Source organism: Primulina eburnea, chromosome 4 (genome assembly GCF_022965805.1).
Source record: "Primulina eburnea isolate SZY01 chromosome 4, ASM2296580v1, whole genome shotgun sequence".
NCBI lineage: Eukaryota > Viridiplantae > Streptophyta > Magnoliopsida > Lamiales > Gesneriaceae > Primulina > Primulina eburnea.
The window spans coordinates 38,955,605-38,966,072 of NC_133104.1; the positions used below are offsets into that span (position 1 = coordinate 38,955,605).

Below are 10,468 nucleotides of genomic sequence, written 5' to 3' on the forward strand. Positions count from 1 at the left end.
CCATTCTGATTTATTTTTCGGTTTTTTATATGATGATTTTAATTTGAGTAATATGAGTTTTATTTTCACGACATGTATCATGCAGAAGAGAATTAGTGCCAAGTAAACCATACTTAATGGATTTAGTGTTTTCGCGGAAAAAAAAAAGACAAAAAAATCAAGTTATTGTATGAAAAACAAATGTTAATAAGTTACAAGACTAAAACTCAAAACGGACTAACTTACATTATTAAAATTGCAATTTTTCCCTACAATTGATGTCCGAGTTGTTGGAGTGAGTGAACATTTGTTTAATTGTCAATTGTTTGACTTTTCTTATTAATATTTTCTTGGTCGAGTCTTTCGTACAAGATCTGTAGTGTGATTTATATGACTAACATGATTTACAAGAATTACGATATCTTAAGAATTTATCTAATGTACACAAAAAAATAGTGGTTGTTTGTTTCATCTTCATTAAGAAAACCAAGATATATTCTATACCATAATATTCAACTCAAGTTCTCTTCCATAAAGATCGGATTTATTCCTTGTTTCCATAAATAAATTCCGAAAAAAAAAATAGGGCATAAAATAAATTTTTAAAAACATTAGATGAAATTTATAGGATCCTTTTTCAAAAATAAAAATAAATCCTCTTCGTAGAGAACCGACAAATTGGTGTTGGAAATCTAACCCTTAAGGCACTGTTTGGTACATGGGATAAGGGTGAGATTGATAAATAATCCGCCTTATCCCACGTTTGGTACGTTTTTAAAAAGCCCATGATAATATCATGAGGGCAAAAACTTGTGTGAGACGGTCTCACGGGTCATATTCGTGAGACGGATCTCTTATTTGGGTCACCAATGAAAAAGTATTACTTTTTATGCTAAAAGTATTACTTTTTATTGTGCATATAGGTAGGGTTGACCCGTCTCACGGATTATGATCCGTGAGACGGTCTCACATGAGACTCACTCTATCATGAGCCCTTGATAAATACATTTTTAGAAGGATAAAACATCCTTAGTAAAAGGTGTGATAGTTTTAATCTAATGATAAAATATACTATAAATTATTTAATTACCCTCATTTATAAAAATCCAAAACCCCTTCTCTCATTTCATTTGGTATCTCTTTGTTTAAATAATTTAAATGTATTTAAGTTAATGTTAAATGTTTTTTAAATACATACATATATACAAATATATAGATACATATATATACACACACAAATAGTTACTAAGCCCTTTCGATATGAAAAAGATTATAAAAAAATAAAGAAAAAGACAAAAATAAAATTTGACCGATGATCACCTTTGAAAAAGGAAAAGAAATTGTTTAAATAATTTCAAAAATAAGACGAAAGAAAGTGCTCTCCCAACATTTGAACTCAGGACCTCCAAATTAAAGTACCTAGATTCTTTAAGTGTTGGTGCCAATTCTCAGGTCTCGGGTTCAAGTGATAGGGGGCGAAAGAAACCACTTTTCAAATGTGAAATATTTTATGAGTGATGGTATATGAATATGAGTTACGGCTCATAACCAATAGTGATACGTAAGCATGAACTGAGTCTCACATTGAGACAGCCTACGACCATGGTCGTTACATTCTACATTCATAAGACATTGATGATAAAATTGGGATGGCAAATTAATTGTTTCACAAATTAGGGAATATTTAAAAGAACAAGAAACTGAGTTTAAATCCTCCAAAATTAGTTAAACGCGTAAACACAAATTGATCACATTTTAATTAAGGCATACATATACATCCTACCTAGCCATCTATTTCAACTAATTGTTGGCTCAATAATTGTCATCTATTTAATGTATACTCGGTTTGCTGTCGTTGAAACTTTTTATTTGAAAACTTTTGGTCTGTGTTTGGATTTATTTTTTAAAAAAATCATTACCTAATTTTTGCAATTATAAACATAAAACTATCATTTCGTTTTTATTTTCTTTTCAAAAAATCTTATTTACATATCACCCGTTTTAATTGAAAGTGGTAATGATACAACTCAAATTTTTTAAACTATACAGTGGCACAAATATCACGTTTCGATTGTTTTACTAGCAGGAACACTGATTGCACCAAATAATATATCTCCTAATAATTGCACTATTTTATATTCATTTGGAATCGAACTCGTGATATTATCTCTGATATCAATTATGATACCGAGTATTTGCCCCTATACAAAAATATATATATGATAGTAATGTTATAACTTAAATCTCTTAAACTATACAGCGACACAAACATCACGTTTCGATTGTTCTACAATAGTGACAATTATTGCACTCAACAAATTTCATTAAAAACTTGTTATTTTTATGATACCTCATAAGTTTTCTGTGGTGTTTGTATAATTACTTTGTAAAATAAAAACAACATGGTAATTTTTTTTTAGAGAACGGGAATTTTGATAAATTTAGTTGAGGGCATACCACGTTCCAAAATTGTTGGCACTCTCATTCGTTTTATGTATCATAGAGATAGATATTATAGTAGTTACGTTCGGTTTGTATGATGGGACAAGAATTAAATGTTTGGTTGGATATTTATGCATTAATAATTTCTCATAGGGATGGCAATGGTTCGGGCGGGGGCGGGTTTGTCATTACCATCTCCATCCCCGAATTCCATCCCCACCCCCGTCCCCGCTCCGATCCCCGCTTTTTCGGGTTCGGGGAACTTCGGGGATCAACTTCCCATCCCCGTCCTCATCCCCGTTTCAAGAATATTAATATGGCAAGGCGATGACGAATTCGTAGATTTTCTCAAACCAAAAGTTATTATTATCTATAATTATTAGAGATAATATTAATATCAATATCAATATTAATAATAATAAGATTATTAATATTTTAAAAAATATATTATTACTATATTATTAATTTTAATAATACTATTATTTTATTATTGATAATATTTTCGGGCCAGGTCCGGGGATTTGGGGGATGAGGATAGTAATCCCATACCCACCCCGAAATACATCGGGGATTTAAAAAAATCCTCATCCCCGAACCCAAACCCGAAAAAATCGGGGATCCCCATCCTCATTTCGGGTTTTCCCCGCGGGGCCCCAAACCCGTGGGAAAAGTTGTCATCCCTAATTTCTCACACGTTAATAAAAAAATTATTATAAAATCACAATATTATCCTTCATATTTTTGTTTTATTTATATTTACTAATTATTAAAATAATAAAATTATAATTTACTATCTTATCCCAAATTTATTCATTTAAACTAAACATATTATTAAATTTACCAACTACTATTCCACATCCAGTTCAAACTCAAACATTTTAGTAATTACACAATTTTAATCATATCCAATCACATTTATCCAAATAAACGGACCATTAACATTATAGTATCATAACGATTTTTAGCTGCCCACATAATATTTAAAAATACATTATCTAACAAAAATTTACATGATAATATACTATAATAAACTTCTCTCTATACCACAAAACCACGAGTAGGTCTCTTATGAGACGGTCTCACCAATCTTTATCTGTGAGACGAGTCAACCCTACCGATATCCACAATATAAAGTAATAATCTTAGAATAAAAAATAAAATTTTTCGTGAATGACTCAAATAAGAGATCTGTATCACAAAATACGACCGTGAGACCGTCTCACACAAGTTTTTTTCCAAAACCAATTAACCAAGCTTTCATTTCATTCTTCAATAAATTTGAATAACATACATGACGTGTGACACATCGATGAATTTGAGTTATTTTAAGTTTGATATTTAAAATAACTAAAAAAATAGCGTAATATATAGGTATTGTTTGACTAGTACAGAAATCGATTCTCTTAGGTTGTATTTATATCGATGGGTTTTAAATGTATTTTTATTGTTTAAAGAACTAAGAGCATAAACTTCCATTTATCATTTAAATGTTTATAAACATTCATATTAATTAAGATGAATTTCAAACGACATCATTATCCGATATTTATATTTTGTTTCAATAGAAAATTTTGAACTTGATTATTACTATTTTTCTAAAAAGTTATTTAAGTTTTGTCTCTTAAAAACATGAGTAGGTTCTCTTATGAGACGGTCTCACGAATCTTTATCTGTAATACGGGTCAACCCTACTGATATTCACGATAAAAGTAATACTCTTAGCATAAAAAGTAACACTTTTTCATGGATGATTCAAATAAGAGATCTGTCTTACAAAATACGACATGTGTGACCAGGGGCGGAGCCAGGATTTAAAATTATCTGAAGCTGGCTCCGTCCCATGCTGTATTTAATAAAATAAACAATTAACTAAAAAAATTAAAATAAAAAATATGTAAACATTGATTTCATGAAAACATAGAACAAGAGTATTTAATATTTAATACCTTCAAAAACATGGAGCTAAAACACTACTGAATATAAATTCGAAAATCTCATTTACATAATTCTGAATTTTTCCAAAATTCCATAAATTCGCATTTATATTTTCTATAGCATCTAAACATCCAAATAATAAATAATATATTTATTTTGGAGCAATAAATAATCAACACTAAAAATCGACAATACTCAATATAAGATCTGGAAATTCGAAATAATGCTCAAATAAATTCTAAAAAATTATCAATATCATCAATCGGCTCAAAATAGTAACTACAATAAAAAAATTTAATATATATCAATGATCGGAATTAAAAAAAACCAAAATACCCAAATTTTGAAATACTAAAATCTGAAATTACCTGTAAAATTCGAAATCTAACGAAGAACAACAAGAATGAGCGGTAGAAAGTTTAACATTAAGATTTTCTCATATTTTCGGTGAAAACGACGACCAATGGGCGACGGCTGATTTCAAGACGACAAAGAAACTTCGAAAATTTGGTATTATAAAAAAGCTTATTCCGTGGGCTTTCCGAATCTACAATCGATTTTTAAAACTGGCGACCGATTATGAAGTTACGGCAATTTGAAGTAATCAAAATTGTGATGATTTGAGAGAAAAGAATAGAGAAGTTAAAAGAAGAAAAAAATACAGATTGGGGCTAATCAACAAATTTTTTAAAATAAAACATATTTATTTTTAAAAAAAAATTAGGGGGGGCTGGAGCCCAACCCAGCCCCCTTAGTGCCTCCGCCCTTTTGTGTGACCGTCTCACTCAAATTTTTGCCTAAAAACATTTATCTGGTTGGGTTTCCATGATTTGATTTAACTCGGGTAGGAGAATTGCTTTTGGAAAATAATTATATTCTTGGATGTCGAACTTAAAATCTATCGTAATTAATTGTGTCTCCTAGTTTTTTGTAAGTAAATAATTTGAAATTTAGTATCTAAATTAAACTAAGCCATAGATTTCAAATCTATCTATTCAAAACACGCCTAACATCTTCAAGCCATCCAATTCAACAAAATTCTTGGTCCGGCCTTATTTGTAACACTTTTTTTCTCTTTTTAATTACATTTTTTACCTTTCAAAGGTAAGATTCAAATTAATTCACGTTTAGCTACATGATATAATCACAGAATAATTTGAGTCTAAAAAAAAAAAGTTAAAAAATTCAAAGCCGCCTAAATGGTTTCCAAAACAGAATTCCAGTATTGGAATCTGATTCTTCATTTAATGTGAGTAATTTAAGTGTTCTTCGTATGAAGCTTCATTCACAGCGGTCTTCTTATTTGAAGAATTTATAAATCACACTTTGATTCCCACGACTATATATATACCTCTGTTCTCCAACCTTCAAAACCATTGCACTCAAAGGAGAAAACATTTGACAACTTGTTTCAAATATTTCATAACTTTCATTCTTTCATTTTCTTGGTTCATTATTAGTTCATTTGTATAGTTTCTATCTAACTTTGCAAATTGAACTTTTTTGGACTCGAACGATGGAACATATTTCAAGCATTCAAGAACAGATTTTATCCAAGATTGCAACTAGCGATGGACATGGCGAAAACTCGGCGTTTTTTGACGGCTGGAAGGCTTATGACCTTGATCCATATCATCCCATAAAAAATTCAAATGGTGTGATCCAAATGGGATTGGCAGAAAACCAGGTACCAGATTTAAAAATTGCAGGCAAAAACTTTGCTTTACAGTTTCTGCAAAAATGTTATGTGACATTAAGTTTTTAACTTGCTTTCTTTTGTAATATCTTTCAGGTCTCGTTTGATTTAATCCAAGAATGGATTAAGAACAATCCGAAAGCCTGCATTTGCACTGCAGAAAGTGCAGAAAAGTTCAAGGACATTGCGATTTTTCAAGATTACCACGGCTTGCCAGAATTCCGAAATGTACTTGAAACTCAATCCATTTGTGACTTTATTTTTGACAGATTATGGATTCTGATCTTTAGTTAAATACAAATCTTCAGGCCGTTGCAAGATTCATGGAGAAAGTTCGAGGAAATCGAGTCCGATTCGATCCTGACCGTATAGTAATGAGTGGAGGTGCAACTGGAGCTCAAGAAACGCTGGCCTTCTGTTTGGCTGATCCTGGGGATGCTTTATTGGTTCCAACACCTTATTATCCAGCGTAAGAATTCAGCTGCCCCTAAATCCAAGTTTCGGTTCTGTCCATGTTTAAGAATAAAATTTCACACGGAACCTCCCATGGATTTCAGTTATATCCAGTCTCACATCAATCATTGCATGTACAATCTACACAACAAATTTCTGTAGCAATATTTTAGATTAATAATTTTCATAAAATAATCTTAAAAATGAAATAATATTAATAAAATGTGTTTGTATACAGTCAGATTGTGTGGGCCAGAGCGGCACGTCCCCCCTTGACTTTGATCATCTAATTGCAACAAAAATTATTGTCCTCACACTTCTCAATATTATGCAGAAACGATCGAGACTTAACATGGCGAACCGGGATACAGCTCTTACCTGTCGTTTGCTACAGCTCGAACGATTTCAAGATGACACGCCATGCCTTAGAATCTGCATACAAGAAAGCTGAAGAATCAAACATCAGAGTAAAGGGCTTGCTTCTAAACAATCCATCAAATCCATTAGGCACAGTTCTTGACAGGGAAACTCTAACAGAAACATTGAACTTCATAACTGAGAAACAAATCCACTTAATCTCCGATGAGATTTATTCCGCGACGGTCTTCAGCCAGCCCAGTTTCATTAGCATTGCTGAAATAGTGCAAGATAACATTGAAAAATGCAACCTAGACCTGATTCACATAGTCTACAGTTTGTCCAAGGATCTTGGATTCCCTGGATTCAGAGTCGGTGTCATATATTCTTACAATGATGCAGTCACAAACTGCGCTCGTAAAATGTCCAGTTTTGGGCTAGTTTCTACTCAAACACAGCACTTGATAGCTTCAATGTTATCAGACGATGTTTTTGTCGACAGATACATAGTAGAAAGCTCGAAAAGATTAGGCAACAGGCACGCCGTTTTATCCAGGGGACTAACTGAAGTTGGGATCAACAGTCTTAAAAGCAATTCAGGACTTTACTGCTGGATGGACTTGAGAAAACTACTCAAAGATCAAACATTCGAGGCAGAAACCGAGCTCTGGAAAGTGATAATCAACGAAGTAAAACTTAACGTCTCCCCCGGTGCATCCTTCCATTGCTCTGAGCCTGGATGGTTTCGAGTTTGCTTCGCCAACATGGACGACGAAACAATGATGGTTGCATTGAACAGGATACACAAATTTGTTGTACAAAACAAGGGGATTGAGGCGGCTCCACGGAAACAATGCAGGAGGAGTAAGCTTGAGATTAGCTTATCTTTTCGTAGATTGGATGAGATCATGATGGCTCCTCACAAAATGTCTCCTCATTCACCAATGTCTTCGCCTCTCGTTCGAGCCAGAACTTGAATATATGCTACACTGGAGGAGATTCAATACAATATATACTTCCATGATCATTATTAGCATATATAGCACTATATCTCATGCATCGTAAGTTTAGAGAATAAAAAGAAAGTTAAGATTGGGATTTCACCTTCGTAATATCAGTTTTTTCCCATTTAACATATGCAAATTATTATCAGGAGAAGCATGTAGTTAATGTTTCTGTTTTTTCCTTTTGTCCTCGACTGGAAAAGGAATTAGCTCCTCTTGTAATCTAAGCTGTTAATTTTTTTCCAGAAATATGAAAACCTGTGTTGTTCTATTTACCATACGTATTTGACAGCGGCATGCAACCCTGTTTCACATTTGCAGATTATAATAATCATATTAACATGTAATAGTATAACCAGTAATTTTTTTTTAGTGTTGTCATTTCTAAATTTAGATTCCAGCCATTATTTCTTTTATGACTCTTCATTCATTTTTATACGGTAAACCCCATTTTGTTTGGTTATATTTTCTTTAATTCCAATTTTTCACACTTGAACTGACAAAAATAAGGTAAAGCTACAATAATAAAGCATCCTGGTTTTTATTTTTACGGAAACAATTTGATATTAAACAATATGAAAGAACTTGAATGCAATTAAAATATTGAGCAAAGATGAATAGAATTTTGAATCCAAAGTAGAAATTTTTATTAAGCAATATCTCAAACTACAGGTATTGGTTGTACCCAGTATGGAGCCATCGTTCTTCAGAGTATAGCATGAAAAACTATTTTACAAAAGAGAATGGTCCTCTCTAATCTATGGTATATCAAGTATTTATATAGCAACAAGTGAGAATAAAATGAATCTTATCTATACTTCAACACTACTCGTAACCCAACTAAGGCGCTTGACTCCTAATCCAATCAAGACTCTTGGCCACTAACTTTTTATTCTATTTAATTAATTAAATTATTGAATTTACAGTCACAATTTCTGTCAAACAAAATTTTAACAATTTTCCCACCACTTCAACTTGTGAAAATCCAAAATCTGTTATTGTGAGATGAGTTGTAACCGCTGGTTTAATGAGCATTTGACCATCATTTGTAGCCACTAAATGCCCTTAAAACCGAGATTAACAGCCACTAAATCAGCATTTTGACCCAGCTTGCAACAACTATTAAAATCAAGAAAGAAGGATCCAAAATGCAGCTCAAAGTTTGGAATTCGAAAAGGCATATGCAGTTGTTAAGAGTGAGTTGTAACAGTAAATTCAATGGACCTACTCATATTGGCCTATAAATAGTGGCCTAAGACTAGAGAACTCACACTACAAACCAAGCACAAAAGTTGTCCAACTTTGGAAGCATTTGCAGCAAATTTTCAAGTCCCTTGACAACAATATTTCAGCAGCATCTTGGAGCTATATCCAATCTAAGTTGCTTGTCATTTTCCGATCCAACTTACTGTCAAGTTCGAGCTAATTCCTTGTCCAAATTCGTAAGCCTTGCAGCAGTTGTTTTCGAAGCTATAATCGAGCAGCATTCCTTCTCGCAGTCTAGATCAAAGTTTAGTTCCAACTCGAGCAGCCTTCCCTCTCACAGTCTTCAAGATTTACAAACGATAAGTGGGTGTTTGCTATACTTTTATGTACACTTTCATTTCATAAGTATACTGTTTGATATATATATATATATATATATATATATATATATATATATATATATATATATATATATTGACATACTTGTTCTTCATAAGTATGTTCATGTTTGCACAAAAATAAATGATGTATGTGTTTTGAAATTCTATAGACATATGTTATTCCTTTGATTTGCTAAATGATATTTGAGAAAAATATTTTTGAAGGAACAGTTACGATTCACATTCGAAATGGTCAGGAAATTTTGAAATTTGATTTGATTTGGCTCTGCAGTGGGATATAATAACCGATACTATGGCCTCGTCCCCTTAGCCATGTAAAATAAGATAATTTTCAATGCCATTAGTTTGATTTACTATGGCCTCGTCCCCTTAGCCATTCGTCTGATTTAATTTTGTGTGTGTGTGTATATGTATATGAGTTTGTTATCAACTATTATCGATTGGTCCCTACTTGCTGAGTATTTGCCCAAATACTCACGCCTTACTTCCTTCCCTCAGATAAAAAAAGGAACAATTGAGGAAGAAGAACAAGAATATTTCTGGGTAGGGGTGTCCAACGGTCGGTTTGGTTCGGTTTTAATAAACTTCGGTTCGGTTTTTCGGTTTACGGTTTTTCGAATGCCTAATCCTAAACCAAACCATTTAATTCGGTCCGATTTGGTTTTTTTGTATTACGGTTTGGTTATTACGGTTTGTGTAATAAATTTAGTTATAAATAAGTTGTACGTTATAAATTTAAAAAAAATATATAATAAAAAACCACAATCAAATTGTTTGATTATATTACAAAAACCAAAATAAAGTAATCAAAAATAGGCATAGCTATCATTCGTGTACCAATTTGTCAAGTATCTCACAAACATCAAAATAATAAAAATTACAGCAATGACAATTATAAGCAATTTGGAATTTGGATATATTGATAGTGAATATTCCAGCAATGGATTTATCAACTCTTGCAATAAAAATTCTCATGTGTATGGAAATTAAAATAT

General features: G+C 32.2%; 1 protein-coding gene across 1 annotated transcript; it reads left to right on the forward strand.

Annotated features, from left to right (window-relative positions):
• The first annotated feature begins 5,703 nt into the window (after positions 1-5,703).
• Positions 5,704-8,160, forward strand: LOC140831195 (1-aminocyclopropane-1-carboxylate synthase-like). The gene is made up of 4 exons (XM_073195020.1): positions 5,704-6,043; positions 6,149-6,280; positions 6,361-6,521; positions 6,840-8,160. The coding sequence occupies exons 1-4, from the start codon at positions 5,873-5,875 to the stop codon at positions 7,837-7,839; spliced, it is 1,464 nt and encodes a 487-aa protein (XP_073051121.1). The 5' UTR covers positions 5,704-5,872; the 3' UTR covers positions 7,840-8,160.
• The last annotated feature ends 2,308 nt before the right edge of the window (positions 8,161-10,468 follow it).

Coding starts and splice junctions, on each gene's coding strand:
- LOC140831195 (XM_073195020.1), top strand. CDS start 5,873: ATGGAACATATTTCAAGCATTCAAGAACAGATTTTATCCAAGATTGCA. Junction 6,044..6,148: donor TGGGATTGGCAGAAAACCAG/GTACCAGATTTA, acceptor AATATCTTTCAG/GTCTCGTTTGATTTAATCCA. Junction 6,522..6,839: donor CCAACACCTTATTATCCAGC/GTAAGAATTCAG, acceptor AATATTATGCAG/AAACGATCGAGACTTAACAT.